We start from the raw sequence: 23360 nt of genomic DNA, 5'->3' as shown, positions 1-23360 counted from the left end.
CTTCATTTTAAGAGATAGGAGAAAATTAAGCTTCAGACCTGAAAAATCCACAGCTGTTTCTGTCCATCCCTCCACTGTGAGGAGACAACTCAATGCTGTGAGTCTGAAATTATGTAGCTGTCAAGACGCTGTTAATGAGAAAAGGAAATAAAAGATCATTTGCAAATCAGAGAAGCTGGTGTTCTCAGAACTACAGACTGTCTATGGAGTCCAGATCCCATCATCATTAAATGTGTTTGGAAATATTTGCATTGTGAGAAGCAGAAAATGCAACCAACTTCTAGAACTGAACTTCAGTGGTGTGGAAAAATATCCCAGCAGAAAGCAAGTCTCCCAAAAAGAATGGAAGCTGCAGTCAAGATAAAGGGTGGGCCCAAAAAGTATTGGGAAATTTGATATTCTTTTTAGTTGTTGATGCTTCTGTGTAATTTCAAGTGGTGTTGATGTGTTTGTTACTCAGTGGTCTGGTGGACCCACCACATTATTGTTTATTTAAATCAATACAGCCATAACAAATTTATGTAAAAGTACCAGATGTTTAAAATATCACCAGCGTGATGTGACCAGCGTAGTGTTCTCCTTTAGCAGCTGTAATCAGTCAGCAGCCTGTCCATGTTGACCACTCTCACACACACACACACACATATACAAACACACACACACACGCACACACACACACACACACACTAACAGCAGGCCATGTAGGAGGAGAACAGAGTAAAAAATAAACTTTTATTTCCCACAGGTGAAAGTGTGAAGACACTGAAAATGTGTTATTTTCTTCACAGAAAATGAGCAAAGGCCAAGGAATCTGGGGGTGAAATAATAATAAATCACATCATTTTTTCTTTTGGTAAACATTGAAAATGGATCCCACAGACCTGAACACCACACACGGGTTAAATATGTGTTTTCTGCTTTTCCTCCTGAGGCTGAATGAATAAGCTGTGCTCTTAATGGCCGTTTTGACTAAAAATGTAAGAAATCAAAGGGTGGTCTCTGACTCCCGCACAGTTCTGTACCATTATAGGAGCGATGAAATAAGGCCTATGGAACCAGAACATGGCCATGTACAGTGGTGAGAAAAGACCGCAGAAGAGAGAGGGAGAGAGGGAGAGAAAGAGAGAGAGAGGGAGAGAGAGAGATAAAGAGAGAGAGAATGAATTTATTCTCCCTGTATCAGTTGATCAATGTCATCTCCATCCTCCAGCCAGCAGAGGAGGGCCTATTTTTAGCCTCTCAAACTCCAACATGCACACACACACACACACACTCATGCACGCACACTCACGCACTCTTCTCTCATCTAACAAAGAGGTAAGTGTTCCAGAGAACGGCCAAGATCCTAATGAAAACAAGCACAATGAGAGTAAAGCGAGAGAGAGAGTGTGAGTGAGAGCGAGAGAGCAGCATAAATATGAAAAGAGCTATAGATGCACGGAAAAGAAGGACAGAGGCTACAGAAGATGTGCAACGAACAGAAGGACGGTGCAGATGCTGAAGGAGAGCTGCTTATACTGCCTGCTCTATGTGAGCCGCAGCATCAGGCCCGGCCTGACGTCTTTGCACACTATCACTCCACCAGTCACACACGTACACACCAACGTGGGGACAGAAGGAGGACGCGCTTTGATGTTGCCACAATAATCCCCGTTCCTGGAAAGGCGGAAAAAGAAGAGCAGAGAAAGAGACAGAGACAGATGAGGGATTGCTTCTAGAAAGAAAGGCATGCAGGAGCACAGAGGTGTGTGTGCATGGATATTTTGCCACCCTACAGCGTAGGACGCACACACACATCCTCACCTCCTCATAAGCAGCTCGGAAAAAAGGAGCATTTTGTGTGGATTTATGTACCAAAATGATTCATTTCTCCATGGCCATTCTCCTACCTCTCTTTATCCCTTTAAGACTGATATATGTAAATGACCTCTGTTCTGATTGGCTGTCCTGTATTGTGCCTTATTTAAAAAGCAGTCCAGAGAAAAACATTCCTTATAACTTCAATATGAATTGTGAGGTAAACTGCTGAAGGCCTATATATTAGGGGTGCGGGAAAAAATCGATTCTTAGATGCATCGCAATGCGAACGTGAACGATTCTGAATCGATTCACAAATGTCAAAAATCGATTTTCTAAATATTTAATTTATAACGTAATATTGACGGAACGGATCATTTACATCTAAAGTCTCAGTATGTGCTGATGTCTTAGTAAAGACTAAACAATATAAAGGGAAACGCAGATTTACTTCGCTCTGCTTTAAGCTTTAGCTATAGCCGCTTTCCTCCCATCTCCGCCAGAAAACTTTTCCTCAGAAGTAGATCAGTTAAATGTCTCTCAATGTTCGACTGTTTTACAAGGCTGAAGTTGCTTCTTATTCTCCAGCTTCTTGTCCGAATTGTCCCGTTCCACGGGAGAATTCGCAAGAGAAGCTGACTTCAGCTTCGCCACTTTTTAGTGTGTGACAGTCTCTCGTTGCAGATTTACGTACCAGGAAACCAACTGCGCTGCTTATAAATGCGAATAACGCATCGCTGCTATGTGACCTGCAGTCTGCACGCCGGTTCTCAGTCGTTGCGAAACAGGGCTTTCGCGCTATGTTGCACACGTCCCGTCTCAAAGATACTTTACTGACACAGCGATCCCCACCGTCTCTACAGCGAGACCAAAACCGAAGTTATAAAATCACTAAAGAAAACGGGTAGAATAGCTGTAACGTGCTGTGTGGACATCCATCACCACAGGATCTTATTTCACCGTAACTGTGCATTTTGTCACATTTTAAGCAGCTTCTCGTGCTCCAAACAAGAGCACTGAATGAGAGCCTTCTAGTTCACTTGCCACATCACTTCCATTTGATTTATTAATAAAAGATATTGGAAGTAAATTCATTATGGATCATTACAAATACTTCAGTTTAAACGTACCAATCACTTTAAATAACAATAACACCGAGTCACTTAGTCACTTTAAAATGTATATTGTCTCTATATTCTGTGTATATTCTGTGTATATTTTGTGTAGATTTAATATATTTCAGTTGGTTTTTCTTGTATTTTTATTTTTACTTATTTACTTTCTGTAGAGTGATTAGCTGAGCCTCTCCACAAGCAATTCAATGCATAAATGTCCTGACATGTTGTGCAAGTGACAAATAAACTTGAAATTTGAACTCGAAACTTGAGCTCACAGTGAGAAAATATAAATGCTATATAGGAAAAAAAAGATGCATCGAGATGCATCGATAATCGTTTTATAATCACATCGCAGCCCTCTGAATCATAATCAAATCATGAGGTGCCTAGAGATTCCCACCCCTAATATATATATATATATATATATATATATATATATATATATATATATATATATATATATAGCTGCTGTGAAAACAAAACCTCTTATCTCCATTTTATTTTAATAAGTTTCAAATTGCCTGTTGCCCTTTACATTGTGTGTAAATTTCATGACAAATTGACCAAAATAAACACTACAAACTGGCTTGGAGAAATGTCAAAACACATTGACTCCCAGTAAAAGTACAGTATCTTTTTCCTTCTTCTGTAAAGATACCATTATGGAGATAAATATACCAACGACCCTTAGCCAGTCAGGTACCAAACTTCTTCTAACCAATACATCTACCAATACATTTACTGAAAACAGTAAATTCTTGTTATGTTGCACAGTCTACGAAATACCCCCTAGTATTCAGCCCACTTGCCATAGAGGTGCTAATGCTAGCTTCAATGTCAAAATGTTTAACAATTCTTCTTTTGGAAACGCTCTATTCTAGTTTGGTAATGTGGTCTTCCACACATTAACTGAGACCTTAATTAAGGTCCCCTCTCTTGTCTTTGGTTTGAGAAATGAGTAACAATTGCCTCTTTCCAACAAACTCTTGGGAAGTTGGGCAAGTTTTCAAATTTACAAATATGCTACGACATACTATTAAGTTTTTCAAAGGTATCCCAGGCATAGTTACAGTTGCTAGGCTTTGAAGGACCAGTTAGGTCGGGGGTGTCTGACCTTATCTGCAGAGGGCCGGTGTGGCTGCAGGTTTTCACTCCAACAAAGCAGGAGATCACCTGATGAAATGTTTGAAGACTAAGACAAAATCAGTTGTGCTTCAGGTTGTTTGGAGTGCAAACCTGCAGACAAACCAGACCTTTGTGGATAAGACTGGACACCCCTGAGTTAGGTGAACCAGTTTGCTACGGCGCCACCCTGAGGCAGACCAGTGCTGCATCTCCACTTAGTTAAGACTACCAAAGACAGAAGCTTGCGGATTGTGAATGAAGCAGCTAAACAATGGCCTTTACCTGAATTTGTATTTGAGCATCTATGTTTTATAACAGACGGCATAACATCATATGTTTATTTTCAGGGACCCCCCAGAAAGGTTAGAGGTTAATTAAGGGTCCTGGACCACCAAGGACCCCTGTATTTTGCACATTGGTTGTACTATGTATATGTTTATTTGATTTGTTCTAATGTTATAAAGTGTGTTTACTGTCAGAAAACACGTCACTACTGAGATAAATTGATATAAACAAACTTCACACAGTACTGTATGTAAATGCATCGGTTTAACAGTGTTCACATAATACATCAAACTCATTAAAAAAAAAAAAAAAATCATGAAATGGGACGTTTATTAAAAACTTTGTTGACCTTGGAATATGGTCCAAATCAGAAGCATCAGAATTATGCAGCCATATTTGGTTGAATAGGATTCACTTCCTTTTAGACACTCAGGAAAATATTAGCCATGTGGAAAGTAAATTTGAGTGTCTATCCAAATGAGCCAACCTAATTCATGTGCATGATGCCCTTACTGTTGATGTCTGAGAATGGCACCAGATTATTATTGTGTTTACTCACAGAATGAGTCAGTGTAAGAGATAAATGATGACAAGGTGAACAAAATTAAAATCCATCAGAAGTCCACATGCACACGTACTGGTTATGAAAAAAGCCAAGAGGATGGATCAGCATTTCCAAAATTAGACTTTTATTGGCCAGTCGGACTGCGATGATCATAACATCCACATGTAATGGCAAACATAGCCCACAGAACTCTCGGCGGCTGCCAATCATCCGGCAGCTGTCAATCAACTTCCTGCTGTCAGTCACCTGAGTGTGAACTGGAGAACTACGCACGTTCTGCTCTTTAGACTAGCGCTGCTCGGCCCTTCTGTGACTGCAGCCCGGAATACACGTACACACACACACCATACGTGCACACACACACAGACACGCACACACACATCCTTCAGCTTTTGATGTGGAGAGACAGCAGCAGGGATTAGGGCAATGCTAAAACTCCAGTAGTGGGCTCTGTTCCTCAGTCCATCTCGTGTGTGCTCCAGTAGAGCTGTAAGAAGTGTGTAGAATGCACTCTGAAGCCTCCAGCCCTCTGTCTGTAAGAATAGCCTGTGGAGTGTAGCAGTGGGGATGGCCTCAGTAATGTTGGATTGAAAGAAGTTGGGGAAAAGCCAGGAGAAAAGATTTAGAAAGCTAGGCTAGTGCACTGGGGCACGATCAACCGGCGGCTATTAGAAGAGACAAGGAGAAAAATCGAATTCATTTATATTGGAAGGGAGTTACAGTTATTCTGAGGAAAGCTGCTGCCTCGCTGGTGCTCTGTCTCTCCAATGTAGGGCCTTTTTTGCGGGTAAATAAATTTTGGAAATACCTTTTTTTATACTGAAAAGATAAAAACATGCAAAAAGCCTTTTGTTTGTAGTCCAAATTATACATATACAAGTTTCATATTCCTTGTACTTCTTCATTGACTACATCAACAAAAAAAGAAAAAAAAACTATGTACACACCATTTAATTTACAGTGGAGTAAAAAAAAGAGAAAGAATACCATAGGGTGACTAAGGCAGATGGATCTTGAACAAAAGAAACAATTTTATTTGTGTAAAACAATATCACATAAAAAAGGAAAATCATACTAACAAAAAAAAAAATTAATAATAACAAAAGGTTCTGCTACCAAACAGCGATAGGGTTTTTCCCCTTTTGCACTGGCTGCATAAGTTAAACGTTTTGGTGGAAAATGATGAATAATATAAAAAAAGAAACCCAATGACATGGAAATCGAAAACTATCTAAATTTCTAGCGTACTGTACAATGCTGTTCTCTTCGTCTCGTCTCCACTTCGTTGCAACACGTGACGAGGTCGAACAGTGTGATGGCATACAAACAGAAGCGTGTAGAAGCATAACCATATTCTATAAACAGGCTCACAACAGAACCACTCCAAAACTCAGAGCCAATAAAGCCAATGAACAAGAAACCAAGTAATCAGAAGTAAAAAGCAGGAATAAAACAACAAAAAATGTACAAAAAGGCACGTAATATCCCAGTGCTTCTGTACTGTGAAATTCAAGTGTAACTGAGCGTTCGTTTCAACGTTCTCATAGTGTTCCTTCAACGTTTTCTTTTTTTTTCAATGTTTCAATTTTCACACCAATGGGTCCCTCACTCAGGCAAAAAACTGGCCTGATCCAGAGCTAGTCCAGATTCCTTCGGCCGGCTCTCTTTGGCTCCAGCAGAAAACCTGGGAAAGAGCCAGTTTTGTTGCCATGGTGATCCTCCTTCCTCACTCTTCCTCTCTCTCATCCTCTCCTGGGGGAATATCGCTTTCTTCATTCTTCTGATTTTACACACTGTCCATGTCCCATGATAAAAAAGTGCCACACTTTTTTTTAAATATATATTTTATTATTTTTTTTTTTGTTGCACCTCTTCCTCTGGTGGTCTTGGGATGGCTCTGGGCTGAGCAGCAATCCGGCTAGTCGTCGTTGCCTCCATACATGTCGGCCAGCTTGCGGAAGCGTGGCCCCCAGTCGTTGAGGTAGTCATAGTCCTGGTCTCCACCGGAGCTGGAGGAGTGCAGGGAGCTGAGCGAGCCGGCCGTGGAGCCACTGCCCTCGTAGTCAAACACCAACAGGGAGTCGTATGGGGGAGCTGTGGGGTCTGTGTCCGCTGCCTTCAGACCCTGGGACAGCCAAAGAGAGAAAAGACACTGGGTTTTAGGATAGAGACCTGAGATGGCCATGCTTACTCAAATATGTGAATATCTGAACATAATTTAGCATTTGTTTTCTTAACTGGGCATTTGGGCATACAATAATTTTATGCAAGTTATTAAGGAACTTTCAAGTATATTCTCGACTGACACACATTACTCACATTAAGCAATATGGCCACATCTAAGCACTGCTATATATTAGAGATGGGCATAGTTTATCAGTTTTATATATCGCTGCTGTCGGAACAAAACCTCGTAACTCTATTTTTGACGCTTTTGAGTTTTTGACATAATTTGAAAATACCTGTTGCCCTTTGGCATTTAAATTTCATGATGAATGTACCAAACGAAATGACCCAGAATTACTTGGAAAAAAGTCTGGTTTATTGACTTATATTAAGAGCAAAGTAGGTTTTTTCCTTCTCCTGTATGGTTAGCATTTTGGAGATACGAGGTTTTGTTCCGACAACAGTGATATATACAAACTGATCTTATTATTAGTTGACCTCAGATATTCAAATAAAGCATGCATGATTTGAAATGAGAAAATGAAATAAATCATGCATTGCTGTCATTTTTTGACCATTTTTTTCTGAATGTGTGATGTAGAACCCAGCGTCAGAATAGGTGCAGCTGATATTCCGTCTCATTAAGCAAAAAGCCAACATTTTGAATATAATGTAGTTATAAAATAACTGATGTTTGACAGGAGGACTATATCTATACATTTTCATTTAAAGTTTGCCTGTGATAAGTTTTTGCACCCCATCACCTCCCTATCTCCTCCTTGTTCTCTCTCTTCCTACAGTCAGTCTCTCCTTATATTTAAGTCGTATATTGAAGACATGGTCCAAACTAGCAAATATATATTTTGAATAAATCGAATATTCATAGCAAATCAAAATTAGGTTGACTTGAATGATCAGGTGCACCTCCTGTGCTAGCTGCACACAATAAACCAATCTTACATCTTCAGTGTTGTGTTTAATGTGGATATCCGAGCAGCAAAAATGGCTAAAATACTCTTCCCTAACAGAGACACTGAAACACATCACAAGGTTTTACTGCGCGTACTGGAAAACGACCCTCTTGCGCGACAACTTGCTTTCTGAAATATTCATGACAAAGCGTCATCCAGAAATATCTCAAGTGCCGCATGAACATATTGCAGAGCACTCGAGTGTCGTACACAGCCTTGGAGGGAGTTGGAGGAAAGGAGGATGGGATCGGGGGGAAAAGGGGCAGGGAAGGAAGCAAGAGAAGAAAGGATGCAAGGAGGAGAAAGAGAATAGGCTAAGTAGAAAATGAGAGACGATGAGAAGAGGGAAGCAAGAAAACAGGTGGAGAGATAAAGAAGAAATGAGAGGAGAAGAGTGTAGGGGAGAAGGAAGGAGATGAGTGGAGAGTGCTGGAGAGGAGTGGAGAGTGAAGAAGAGGAGTAAAGTGAGGAGTAGGGAGGAGTGGAGCGAGGGATTGGGGTCAAAGCGAAGGCAGATGCTGGAGTATGAACAGGCTAAAGCCTACGGGGTTATTTCGAGGCAGCCAGAGCCCCAGAGACTCTCCAGCTGTCTGACTCACACTGATAAAGATATCAAACTAAAACAAACTCGCCACCTCCCAGTGCTGCACTGTCACACGACTACAGCACTCAGCATCCACACGCTACCCACAAGCAGACAGAGAGATGGGGATGTAATGAATTTCAGAAAACAAATCAAGGAGAGAAAAACACCCCTCACTGTAGAGTCTGAATATAATTGTGCTGCATGTCAGTTATCATTTAAAGGGGTGTAAAAAGGCACTTATGCATTAATTTGAAAGTGGTAATTCAAATTGATTTTGAAAAGATAGAATCTGTTATAATAATATAGAAAATAACTACAAGTTTTTGGCAAAATAAAGATCTCTGGCTATTTTTTAAGGATACCCCAAAAAAAAAGTCAGTGGTCAACGTAAATAGTCCCTGCAATCACATATGTGCATTCAGTGTATTTTTAAAGATAATTCTAAAGTGGGCTAGACAACATGACGATATATTATTGTCACTGTGATAAAATACATTATAATTATGTCATATTTGCATATTGTCGCTGCTGAAACAAAACCTTGTCTCTCAGAAACTTTCCAGGAAATGAATGACAATGTAACAAGATTTTCCCCAAGTAATTTTGAACCAATCTGAAGAGTAACCAAAGTTTTCAAATTATGTAAAAAAGTAAAAATGACCAAAACAGATAAATATATATATATAATATGCTGTCCTGAGCATGCAGTGGATATCATCAGTACCTAAATAGCACTGAAAAACTGCACATTTCACTACAAAGACAGCATATTCAAGCCTATTTAACTGGTTTTTAGTGCAGTTCAATATGTTAAACACTAAACAGAATTATATATATATATATATATTCTGGTATTTTTAAATGTGTAGCGTTTTTCTGTTCCATTTTCAGATAAATAGATAATTGAAATATCATGACACTTTTAGTATATCGTGAAAATATCTTCAAGTATCACAATATTATATTTCTGCCATATCGCCCAGCCCTATTCCTATAACCATACTAAAATGGATCAAATTCAACTGTGGCAAAATTTGAGATTTCGTGATCTACTGAACTGTAAAAAACTAATCGAATCGAAGAGTAAAGTCCGAAATGGTTGTGAGGTTAGAATATCACACGCCTAATATAAACACAGCATTCTACAAGAAATATCCTGAAACTGACACCTAATTCTGTTTTCACACAGCTCCACAGACAGAGAAAGTACAAACAGAATATCATCGTACAGAACTGCACTCGCAAGACATAAACCTTGCCTGCTCTGAGATATAATATTTCACAGAGCAGCTACACTCGGGTGAAATACACCGCAGCTCCCCAGCACACATTCTCCTTCAAAGCATAACTGTCTTTTAAGCACACTTACTTAAGCTTAGATCTAATGTTTAATTCATTTCCTGTTTTAAACTGTTTCTCACTATTCTCTGCTGTGCACTCTGAAGAGTTTAAAGCCTGCGAGGCTAGGGAGTATGCAGCCGAGTGTGCATGTGTAGTAGAACATGGCCATTCACTGACCGCAGAGGATGATACTGAATATCTAAGTCTGTCTAATGTCTCTCTAAACTAATAGGATTGAAGTCCAATTAGCCAATCAATCACCATTACCTCTTATCACTGGTGCCAGCCAGCAGTTTAGATGACCAGACGGCTGTAAACAGCATGCACACACAAACACAGATACACACAGATACATGTACACACCTCATGGATGAAGTCTCCAATGTCTCCGGGGTGCGGTGCTGCAGAGCGGAGCGGGTAGCTGGGCTCCGGGTGCATCGGGCGTTCGTCCAGCCGCCGGATGCCCACTGGTTTCACCAGGTCATGCTCCAGAGTGTCTGGCTGCTGCAGCTGACTCAGGTCATAATCCTGCACACAGATATACACATGCTTCGATTAGTGCTTCTTTTGTTCCACATAAAGGATAACTCAAAACTGCTACCACCATGTCATTTATATTGATTAGAGGTACTTAAAAGCACTAATACATTGTGATCGATTCAACTGTGTCGATTTTGAAACGTTAGAAATCATTATACCTGATTATGAATAATGGTTACAAGTTATTTCCAGGTACTACCATGATGAATTTATCACAGAAGTACGAAGAGCCTGAAGTATAATTTACAGACAGAACAAAGCTGATGCTGACAATATCAGCAATATCAGTAACATTAGCACCCAAGGGCACTTTCAGCAGACTATGCTGGACAGATCTCACAGGGGAGCTATGGGTAAATCAGCAAGCAGCAAACTAACGCAATAGCAAACTGGAAAGCTACAGTTCCCCAGAAAACATAATGTAGAGGTATAAGAATGCTTGTACTTGTATAGGAGTTTGAACTACTGACTGTATATGTAAAATATATGTTATATACACTCATTAGATAGAACATGCAGCCTCTGTTGCTCTCACTGTATGTCGGTGATGAAAACTGGAAATTTGTGTTCACTCTGAGGAACTCATGTGAAGTTTCATGATCAGTTGATGTGAACCCTGTGTTCACACAATATAAATGAAGTTACTGAATTTTTAAAAGTAATAAACGTATTTTGTCCACTCATATAGCTACAGCAAAAAACAATGGAAAAAAAATCTCTCATTAGGGTCAAGTTTGAGCAAATCACACAAACGTGATTAATCACAACTAAACTACACAAAATAATGTGATATACTGCGTTTAATTACTTTTTTACTATTTAACAGCGAAAAAAAAAATCTTAAATGTATTTTTGTGTTTATCTATATATCTGTATTTCACTACTATGTAAATAGCTCCTCTAGTCACATTTGCATATTCAGTGTATTTAACCCAAGTTTGAGATTTAATGATGCACGGATTTGTTTCCTTTTCTGAATCAAAGCTGAATCATATCTTTGTGGAGTGAATCTCCTATTACAGAAATGTTGCTTTCTTTCCAGATTGTGAGGGCACAGATTTGTCATTCCGCAACTATTTGTTTAAGGCATGTAATATCATTGTGTGTGTGTGAATTTGTGTGTATGTGTCTCTGTGTTCTCACTGTAGACAGAATAAATTTCAATCTGTTTCAGAAAAGAACATGCTCCTTTTCTTTGCCAAAAATAGCCAAACACACTTTCCCTAAAGTCAGGGCTATTCACACACACACATACACACACAAACAGCAGGCCGTGAAGTGTGTGTACCTGGTCCTCCTCTCCTCCGCCCTCCTCATCGTATTTGAGGATGTTGTCTCGGACGTCGTCCTCTGGGTCTATTAGCAGCTGCTTGGCCTGACGCTCCTTATCTCTCCTCTTCATCCACATCACAAACATCAGCACCAGCACTAGAGAGAGAAAGAAAGAGAGAGAGTGAGGCAGAGAGAGAGAGAGAGAGGAGAGAGCAGTGCAAAATGAGTCATCCAGAGCCTTCAGCTTTACAGGAGTCTGACAGGTGACAAAACGTATTTTAAAAGTATTTTTACCAGTGGACACCTACCCAAAGCCAAAAAGAAACATTTTAGTCACACTACACAGTTTTAAATGTGACAGCATGCCTGTGTGCCTGTGTGTGTGGGACGTACCCAGCAGAATGATGATGCAGATGAGGATGGCAATGATTGCTCCGGTGCCCAGACCGGCGGCCATGATTCGCTCCATATCCACACAGTCTCCGTGGAGATCACACTGGCACACTTTGACCCGCAGGTAGGAAGTGTTGGCCATCGGCAGGTTGCCCGAGTCCGTGATGATGATTGGCACCTCGTAGATTCCACTCTGAAGGGAGCCGGTTCTCAGACTCAGCTGGACATAGTCACCTAAAAAAAAGAGACAGAAACAGCAAATTATCTTAACTGATAATACACTGTATACACTCACTATTTACTCAAATAGACACTCCTACCTTATACTTCCACTCACTAGACACTCCACCTAACCTAAACGTCCACCATATATGTGTATAATTACAGAGCCATCTGTTGTCATGCATGATTTATGCGCCACATTCGACCCTGTTCATCATTGGTCAGTTTCTGACCATAGGAGAGCTGGTGATCAGATGTTACTTGGGTGGTTTACAATTCTAAACTCAGTCAGTGAAACTGACATGTTAGTGGCATGGTAGTATGTGTGGTGCTGGTACAAGTGTGTCAGACACAGCTATATTGTTTTACTAATGTTAGTGCTACTGCTGGGTTGAGAATAGTATGTTAACCAAAATGTCCAGCTTAGAGTGTCTTCATTGTCAGAACCTGTTGAAGGGCTAGAAGACGACTAACAGAAATAGTGCATGGCAACAGGCTACAGTCTTTAGCTGTACACCAGCAAAGTAGACCCACAAGGCCTAATAAAGTGGCCAGTGAGTGTATACTGACTTACTAATAGCACAATACGTGCTTGGTAACTAGTATATAGCAATTTTACTCTACTGAAATACAAAATAAGACTTTTTTTTAGGCTTATCATTCATTTTTACAGCATGTGGAAATGCCAGCACCCCAAATATTTCGTCATGAATAGACCAACAGGATTTTTAAAAAGTAAATCCTTACTTTGGTTTAACATTACTACACATGATAAGAAGACCTTTTCCTTCTCCTATTAAGATGTGACTTAGATACAAGATTTTCTACCAGCAGCAAGAGCAAGGATACGTAAGTTAAAAGCCCTGAATCATTCTACTGCCTTTCTGTATCTACATCACAGCAAAGTAAAGAAATTCACATGAATCATTTCAGTGCCGCTGCTTTATGATGACAAGTCTGAGTGGATTATGTGCACTATGTCCTACCGCTGAGGCGGGTGAGTGTCCAGTTGCGGCGAATGTCAGAGGGCTTGTTGGCCAGCTCGAAGGCGAATGGCCCCGCGTTAGGGTTCAGGTCTCCGTCCACTGCTGTGATGTTGATGCCATTGGGCTCTGGGCGCTCACACATCTCTGTCTCCTGAGGAAACACCCGCGGGGCGTTATCGTTGATGTCCAACAGATAGATCTGCAGAGTGCCCGTCCCGCTGGCTGGAGGAATACCTGCAAAGAGAGAGGGAGAGAGATAGAGTGTGTGAGAGGGGGAGATTAGGAAACCACCTGTTCATAATTAGAGCAGGTGTTAATTTGCCAGACCCAGAGAGAGAAACTCTTGAACCTCTAAGCTGTTGACAACATGACACATAAAGGTCCTGGAATATTTACGACGTACATAATCACAGGCTATATGACGTTGCCAGTCATCTGCAGAAGACACCAGCTAGCCCGCATCTGTTATCTGTCACATCACCAAAGCGATATAAATAATTCCCGTACATGAAAAAAAGAGAAGAGCATTGACTGTAAGCGCTCTTTAGATCATCAGCCTGAATGATAGGAGCCAAGGGAGAGGAAGGGCCGCTGTCGGAGTGTTACAGTGAAAACCAGCAGCAATCGAAAAGGCACGAGTACCCTACTGCGCGCAAAACACTCTGGGACCACAGGTTAACCGAGTGTTTATAGAGATGGGCTCTCTCCTTCACAGAGCTGAGAGTGTGTGTGTGAACGTGTATGTGCTTGTGTTTGTGTGAGAGGGAGCCAAAGAGTGTTTTTCACACTGATCTGATGCAGAGGGAATGTTAACAACTGCAGAAGAATAGATCCAAGCAAATGTGTGCAGTCCCATTTACACAGGCCACAGTGTGTGTTATTATGTGGGAAAGAGCCAGAGAGAAATAGAGAGATAGAGTGAAAAAAGAACATGGTAAGGAGGGTCTTGGTTCTACTTTTATGATGCATGATCTTGCTGAAATTCTGGCTGGCCTGAACAGCAAGAACAGCTGATAGACATTGATTTCATATTGAAATCACAATTTGAAAGAGTATAACTTTCAAATCACAAGAGTTTTAATTTTAATTATAGCCTACATTATCAATAGCATTGTCTTAACAAGGTTTAACCTAATGACAGCTTGTTAGCTTGAGAACTCCCTGTAGATGAGTTAGACCAATCAGAAGCAACCAACCACCCACATGCTGTATACATAACAGCACAACCAACACTAACTGGCAGTCTGATGTACTATGTTCAGTGTTCAAGCCTGAACACAGAAAAACTTGATGTACTGGTCACCTTGGCCAAAAAACAGGCCTGGAGTCACAACACTCATCAGAAAAATTGCGATTAGATATTTTCCCCAAATCCTTTAGCCCTACTGGGAATTCTCATTGGAGTTTCTGAGTCATCCATAAAAACAATCATTTACATTTCATAATTAACCAAAATGTCAAGCATGTTCATTTTTGTTACTTTTAATCAAAATACAATTTTCAATTTGTATCAAACCATTAGATATTTATATGTCCTTTTTCACAATGAATATCCCAAAGATACCAAAATACAGATGTGCTGTAACATTGTCAGATAAGGAAACACATCAGTCTGACTGATTTATCACCCAAAAGGCAACGATGATACAGCAGTAAATTCAAGGTGTAAATCTTTCAAATCTTTGTTAAGCAATGTGTTTTCAGCATCAGTTTAGCTGCTTTACTGAATGGATAGCCAAGTTCATATTTCACTGCCTAGGTCAAAATCTATTGCAAGTGAAATAACTTTGATAATAACTTTGATAAAACATGAACAAGTGAATATAAGTCTCTTTCAGGATTCAAGACCTGGCAAGGTACTTAATTTTACACAAAATTCGTACAGATTTACAGCAGTTCATAAGAGCTAAACCATTTAGCTAGCCTGCTGTCTCTGTTTGTCTTGGTCTCAACGCTGCAGGGGATAAAGGGTGACTGAGGATGCGCTTGCCTTCTTTGCTTAAATGTCGTTCAACAGTCAAACCTACAGCCAAGCACATTAATGTATATTCAGCTAAGTCTCTGGTTAAATACTGTTTGCCATTTTAATATATTTCACTTTTTATTTAACTTATTTTGCTTCAGTTGTTCAAACAAACAGAATGACTGCAAAATCGTGGGGGAATTGTGGCTGTGTTGAGCCTTTGGCTAAGATTACCTGGCTACGACAATATTTTTTATAACCTAACATCATGTCCATCGTTAAGTAATTGCCATTTTTACTATTTTTATGATAAAATGTTTTGTTAGAAACTAGTGATAGTGATAGTGATAGTTCTGGTGGGGTCCAAAGAAATAAAAAAAGGCAATGCTTCTGAATACAAAATAAGGAAACAAATACCCACATGATTAAGGAATAGTTGAGTATTCAAATTATTCAGGCCAGCCTCTATTTTGATGTGAGAAAGAGCGTGTTCGCAGTTGCGTGTACGGCTGTATTCCTCTATGAGTTAATTCAGGAATAATTGTTCCCTACAGCTGAGATCAATGGAATCACTCATCCACTACTGAACCTGTAATGAATTTAAACTCTCCACTGAGCTGCATCTCTCTCTCTCTCACACACACACACACACACACACACACACACACACACACACACACACACACACACACACACAATATTCACCGTTGTCAGAGGCCATGAAGGTGGCATTGTAGAGGTTGTTTCTGACGTAGGGAGATTCACGGTCCAGTAGGGCGACAGTGGATATCCGCCCATTGTTGGGGTCAATCTCAAGCCAGTTGGCTGGGTCAAACAGCTTGGAGTATCTATAATAGAGAGAAAACACACATAACATGCAGAATTACAGTGTGTTAGAGTGTCATTTAAACAGGCATGACTAATGTTTGTGCAGTTAAATTAAGTCTAATCTGTATTCATGTGGATTAGTGTGTGTGTGTTGTTAAACTTGGCTGTACGTGACCCTGCTGCTATTGTCTAGTCTCGTAAGCAACACTATCGCCTATCGTCAGAGAATCTGGTGTGTCGCATCTCTTAACGTGGCAATCCTGGACAATGTTGCTCCAGAAAGTTTGCTTCCCATCCCAGATTAAATCCACTGCATGGAAGTGTGGTCAACTTAACCTGCTATACATACACGCACTCTGTGTACATGTTGGCAGGGGCTTTGAGGCTAAGACTACACATATCTGTATTACGTGTAATTCTACAACTTACTGTATATTCGAAGATATGTGATATATATTCAATTATTAAAATCTTTAAAAACGGTACAATTCTTAGCTTGTGCATCTTAAAAACCAGCAGTTTAAAAACCTTCATTGTACAGAATTTGAAATATATATTTCCTCACTCGCTAAAAAGAGTTAACCAAAGAGGGTTGTTTTTGTTTTTTAAGACGATGGTTAAAAACACTCTCCTGCTAAATCTGGCAACCCTGAAGTGATCACTAAAACACAGCATCAGTGATCACTTCAGGGTTGCCAGATTTAGCAGGATCATTGCCATGAAAAATGTCTATTCAGTGATGTTTTTCATTATTTTGTACGATTTCTGTTAAATTATATAAAAACAACAATAACAAAATAAAATAAGCAAACAGAATTCATGCAATTGTAAAAAAGTAAATTACCCACAATAATTAGTAATAATAAGTAAAAGGATAGTAAAAAATAATAATAAAAATAACAAATGAAAACATTCATTAGTACAAAGCATCTTGAGTTGTAATTCATATAGAATACAGAAATATTTAAGATAATATTGAATAGATTACTATTCCTGTCTACCTAATGCTAAGCTGCATCTGTTTGTGTATTATTTATAAGTATATGTGGGTGCATATTAGGGGTGCAGAAAAAAAACGATTCTTAGATGCATCGCGATGCGGACGTGAACGATTCTGAATCGATTCACAAATGTCAAAAATCGATTTTCTAAATATTTAATTTATAACGTAATGTTGACGGAACGCAAAAGGCGGAACTTGGAAGTGCGGAAGTGCAGTGCCTGGACAGTCTGTGACGGCACACAACAAAAACACTACTGGACGAGCGAGAAATCTGACCGACAGCATCTGCATTAAAGCCAGGTCAGGTCAGGAGTCACAACCCAAATGATAAGAAGAGCCATTTTGACCTTTCAACAAAAATCAAACCACCTTGGGAGCCACAACATTTAATGTCCAGTATGTGTCAGTATGTGATGATGTCCTAGTATAGGCTAAACGATATAAAGGAAAACGCAGATTTACTGTGCTCTGCATTAAGCTTCGCCTACAGCCGCTTTCCTCCCATCTCCCTCAGGAAAGTTTTCTTCAAAACTAGAGCAGCTTATTGTAAAATGTCTCAGCGTTCAACTGTTTTACGAGGCTGAAGTCACTTCTCATTCTCCAGCTTCTTGTGCAGCTCTCGCTGCAGATTTAACGTACCAGGAAACTGCGCCGCTTATAAATGCGAATAACGCGTCACTGCTATGTGACCTGCAGTCTGCGGACTCGTTGAGAGACAGGGCTTTCTCGCTATGTTCCACACGCCCGGTCTCGGAGATATTTTACTGACACAACGACCCCATCCCCCCGTCTCTACAACGAGACCAGAACCGAAGTTATAAAATCACTAAAGAAAACGGGTAGGACGTCTGTAACACGCTGTGTGGGCATCCATCACCACTGGATCTTATTTCACCGTAACTGTGCATTTTATCACAGATGAGTGGCAGCAGCATTTCGTGTACTCCAATCAAGAGCAGTGAATGAGAGCCTTCTAGTTCACTTGCCACATCACTTCCATTTGACTTATTAATAAAAGATATTGGAAGTAAATTCATTATGGATCATTACAAATACTTTGCTTTAACATTACCAAGTCCTCAGACAGTAAGAATATAGAAATGCCGTATAGAAATATCAGATGCATCGAGATGCATCGATAATCATTTTATAATCGCATCGCAGCTCTCTGAATCGTAATCGAATCGAATCGTGAGGTGCCTAGAGATTCCCACCCCTAGTGTATATGTGAAACATTCTATCTCTACCTGATAGTCTGCTGCATGTGTCTGTCAGGGTCATGGGCTATAAATGTGGTCAGCATTGACCCTGCTGGAAGTCCTTCATCCAGTTTGACCTGCTTGGGGTTGGGGTCAAAGTTTGGACTCTCGTTCACGTCGATGATGCGTATGGAAATGGTGGCTGTTGACTGGCGGGTGCGGTGGATCCCTCCGGCCAATGGAATCTCATTCTCAGCCACCACAGTCAACATGTATGAACGACTCATCTCGTAATCAATAGGCTGTGGGAAACAATACAAAACACACACACACAAACGCACACACACACACACACACACACACAAAGCCCGAAGTTAATGCAATTGCATAATATGTTCCATACCAAATAAACAGAACAGAAGCGGTGTTTAAGATGAAAGGATATTAGTGCTGATGAATACAAAGAGAGGAGTAGCTGGAGTAATAATTAATGAATGACTCGTTCTCCAATTAAAGCACTTACAAACCATTATCCCAGATGAAGAGGGGGTAGTGGCTGTTGACTGGCTTTGTTTCTATGGAAACCGTCTTTGCTCTGCGTTTGAACCCATGCTTCGGAAAACAGGAAAGCTAATGACAAATAGAGTGTACAAGCATGAAAGTGTGCATGCGTGTATCACCTTAACCACGGTGACGAGGCCCTCGTTGGTGGTAGGGTCCGTAGGAATGGAGAAGCGCCCGGTTGGGTCTCCAGATGTGATGCGGTATACGGCGTTCCAGGCTGGAGTGCCTGGCTTGTCTTTGTCTGTTACTGTCAGATTAGTCACGATCACATTTACACGGTTCTCAGGGACCTCTCCATAGAACTGAGAGAGACAGAGGGAGAGAGAGAGAGAGAGAGAGAGAGATATGCTCATCGTAAGTAATCTCAGGGTGGTGAATTTATAAGAAAGTAAATTTGTATTCTCCTCCTGAGTAAACAGCCTTGTTTTTCTGTTGACAAATGTTATAAATTTGATTCACAGTGAAATTACTGCTGTTGACTTGGGACAGTGTTGATCTGAGCCCACTTTATCACTGCATGGTGTAATCTTAGAATCCAGAATCGTCCACAAGCAGTGTGATTGAGATTCTGGGAGCAAGTCTCAGGGCCAAAAAAACACCTCCATAATTCCGCTCCTCTTCCTCTATAAAACTTTTCTCTTCAGCGCAACAGTTGCTGGAGTAAACTATCTGACCGGGCTGCATTTCCCTAAAGTTTAGTTTTGCAGTCGCCAATAAATCATAGATAGCAATACTTGCTCTACCCCAATGATGATGGTGGATGTGCTAAGATCCTTCTGGGAAATCAAACCCTGAATCGCCCAGCTCATGACTGAGCCCCATTATTGTGATTTATCAAAAATTCCTGCAATATTTTCCAGCTTTGGGAAAGGTAAATGCCTCTGAGCGCAGGCTTTTGAATCTATATGAGTCCGATGCTATGCATACTGAAGCTTGACTCAAATGATCAATGTAAGAACAAAAAAAGATGATAAACTGAGCCAGGTACTTAAACATAATGTAAATAAATAATTTTGCAATTTCAACTGTGAATAATATATACAGTATTGTGCAAAAGTCTAAAAAACCTAAGCACCTAGGCAACTACTTTAAAATCACTCCTTGTAAAAAATGCCATGCAATACACTACAATATTACAATAAATGCAAACAAACATTAATGCAGTACAAAGTAACTTGAATTTCTTGTTTTTACTCTTTTGGGCTAGTTAGAAGAACAGAGTTCTAGTTCCAGATTTAACCCTGACACCTCCAGCCATCATACGGACTTGGTAAATTCCACCACCGGCTAACCTGATTTAAGCCGGGACTGGATTCAAAGCAGGGACTGGATGCCAAATCATACTGGGCTGCCACAAGGTGAATGTCTATCTATCTATCTATCTACCCATATATACATATAATTCTTTACAGCTTAGGTATGTAGATTTGTAAATATAATTGTTGTAGGTTTTTGCACACTGATGCATTTTTGAGTTGTACAAAAAACCTTTAACTGTTTAAAAAACAATTAAAACACTGCAATTTATAGTACTGAAACTCCTATTGAATATATCTGTATATAAACAGAGATACATATCCAGTAGTATATCTACTGAACTCACTGTGTCTCTGGTGAACTCCGGTGCATTATCGTTGACGTCCAGCAGGCGTATGATAGCAGTTGCAGTGTTGGACAGACCGTATGTGGGGTTTCCCTCCATGTCAGTGGCCTGGATGATCAGAGTATACTGGGACACTTTCTGCTCGTGGCACACAGAGCACACACACAAAATGGGCATGAAGACAGTGAAGAACAAAAAAGTGAAATCCATGTTTACTCTGAAAAAAGTCTTTTCACAAACATCTATAAGTAATAATAAAATAACATCAATTTTCTAAACCTAATCTTAAAACAGTTTTGCCCTTTCAGTTGTGTAAGAGGCACTTTACAATGTTAGGATCATACTGCTGGTCCTGACACAGTAGGTGACCCCTGTTTGTATCTGGTTTTTCTAAGTTTTTATGTGTGGAACAAACACACAAACATATCGCCCACCTCTCTGTCAAGGCCCGCCGCTACAGTGATGATTTTGCCCGTCTTGTTGTTGATGGTGAACATGTTAGTGGATGGACTCTCGGGACTCTGGGAGAGGATCTTGTATCTCAGCATGCCGTTGGCCGTGTTGGGGTCATCCTTATCTTGTGCTGTGACCGTCATCACAAACGTCCCTGTGCAAAACATGAGTGCTCTAATTTAGCTTTCACACATGAACACTCACGTGTCTTGCCAGGAAGTACCAGGTGCTAATAATGACTTCTCAGCTCATACAGAAGATAACAGAAGATTAGCATTTCAGCCACGTGAGGCTGGTTATGTATGCAGGTGTGTGTGGGTGTGTGTAAGAACCTGGCTTGGCGCCCTCGTCCACTGTGCCATTCCAGATCTGATGGGAAAACTCTGGTCTGTTGTCATTCATGTCAATGACATTGATGACAATATCGATGGGATTCTCCATCTGATTCCCATTGATGTCCACTGCATGAGCACGTAGCTAATTAAACACAGAGACACACATACACACTGTTAACTCATTTCTGTATATTGATAGCTATGGCTGTATGATTAATAAGGCAAATCATAAAAATAGGTTGTGATCTGCCTTATTAAAAACTATATATACAATATGATAATACGACATGGTTACAGACTGGCCTGCACTATTATGATACTTTTTCTGGATTTTATGGATACCTTTACTCATCAAACACCCACAGAAACATTCTTCTGACACTGTGATTGGTTAGAGGGCTCCTATTGCATCCTTCTTTGATATCAGCACTGTGCAAGTGCCAATATTGCAAAAAACAAACAATACATAGCGCAGTCCTATCACTGCCTACACAACTCAAAAAGTTACAGCTACCGATTAAGCAACGTAACATTGCTATAACTGCTAAAGAAGCAAGAGCACAAATCCCTTATAAAGGCCATGGCCAGCATAGTCTCAGCCTCAGATGCTCCACCCACAAATGTATACAGGGTGTCTGATATCTATTGTATGCTAAGCTAGCCACAACTATCAGGATTTTGTCAGTTCCATTCTTGTTGGTTATCCACACGTCCATGTGTACACACTTCCATATGCCATTTTTAGCTGTGTGACATGAAACGCACTTTTGCAAGCAGTTACCTTTGAGCATCATGATAATAGTGAGGTTTTATTAATGATATATAGTCACTGACTGAAAAAAGCTTACAGCATCCCATCTTTAAAAGTGTTTTCTTTGAATTTAGCAGCTCGTAAATGAAATATACTTACATGCATGCTGGTATACATGCATTCCGATTTGTCAAATTCACATACATTTCTGTTGCAGCCTTGTTTTGAGAGCCCCATTACTTGCCTCTATACACATCATGTAAAAACAACGGTCTATAATTGGTTGATTTGCACATCAGTCAGTTCTTGTCTATGTTTTGGGGCCCCTCAGTTGAACTATGTATTTTTTCTTCAATAGAACTGATGGAACATTTCAATTGAAATGTTTATGATTTACTACTACTATCTAGAAAGTTGCGCAAGCAAGTTAACATTTATCTAACAACTCTTTGAATTGTGTTACTGAGTAAATGCTACTTTTATTATTTTTATTGTTTTTATTTAGTTGATATACACAGCTTTTTGCTATCAAGAAAGCCGCAGTTGTGCTGTCCATTTTATCTTGGCACTTTGTGAAGAGGTGTTCATTGTTTCCACAATAGGGGGGTCTTGTTGCTCACTAGCAGCTCAATTCAGTCACAACATCTCACATGCAGAGAAGTGTCCTAGTTAATTTCATAACAGAGTTATGGAAAAAAATATCTTATTTGTTTAAATTTGAGTCGATTTCCATTGGCGGAATGGCCGCTAGGGACCAGCAGAAAGAAGAGGCTATGAAATGCACTTTTGAAACCATGGGTCAGCATCTCTTGTTCTGATTGATTCCAGCTGCACTTGATATGCGGTCAGTGACCCATGTCAGCCAAAAGATCCATCATTTTAGTTTTATTGAGCAACTAAGTGATTCAAAACTTATATATGCCTTACATTATTCATTATGACTCATATAATATAATATAACAGAATATAATGAATTCATTATAAATATGGATTAAGGATGACCTTGCCTGAATTTGGCCAGCTGACAGTACTCTGGTCACGGCCTACAGTTCTTGCCGGAGTTAATGCTGAGGGCAGGGGGAGGTTACTGCTAGTAATGTGGGGGAGAATGTGTGGTTAGTGTCCTCACTAGGACATGTTTGTGTGTGTGTGTGTGTGTGTGTGTGTGTGTGTGTGTATGTGTGTTCAGATAAGCCCTTCTGAGTAAAAATCTGTCTACTCCCCTCTCTTCTGTACAGTGGATTAGACAGAGGTCAAAGGTTACATTCTCAGACCGACTGCCATGGTAACCTAG

At 40.1% G+C, this 23360-nt stretch overlaps 1 protein-coding gene across 2 annotated transcripts in view; it reads right to left on the bottom strand.

The window, feature by feature from the left end:
• Positions 1-4997: 4997 nt before the first annotated feature.
• The window catches only part of cdh2 (cadherin 2, type 1, N-cadherin (neuronal)), a 57379-nt gene continuing 39016 nt past the window's right edge, over positions 4998-23360 (bottom strand). The window contains exons 6-16 of one of the 2 annotated variants that reach the window (XM_036581636.1): positions 21313-21457; positions 20962-21134; positions 20528-20665; positions 19041-19226; positions 18409-18662; positions 16036-16178; positions 13368-13601; positions 12160-12393; positions 11783-11922; positions 10318-10482; positions 4998-7015 (exon numbers count right to left, since the gene is read on the bottom strand). In XM_036581636.1, the coding sequence (XP_036437529.1) occupies positions 6809-7015; positions 10318-10482; positions 11783-11922; positions 12160-12393; positions 13368-13601; positions 16036-16178; positions 18409-18662; positions 19041-19226; positions 20528-20665; positions 20962-21134; positions 21313-21457 (2019 nt within the window). In that variant the 3' untranslated portion in view covers positions 4998-6808. The remainder of the gene's footprint in view (positions 7016-10317; positions 10483-11782; positions 11923-12159; positions 12394-13367; positions 13602-16035; positions 16179-18408; positions 18663-19040; positions 19227-20527; positions 20666-20961; positions 21135-21312; positions 21458-23360) is intronic. The other variant, XM_036581637.1, reaches the window with a different exon arrangement.

The sequence above is a fragment of the Colossoma macropomum genome, unplaced genomic scaffold (genome assembly GCF_904425465.1).
Source record: "Colossoma macropomum unplaced genomic scaffold, Colossoma_macropomum, whole genome shotgun sequence".
Classification (NCBI taxonomy): Eukaryota; Metazoa; Chordata; class Actinopteri; order Characiformes; family Serrasalmidae; genus Colossoma; species Colossoma macropomum.
This window is presented reverse-complemented; position numbering and strand designations above follow the sequence as displayed.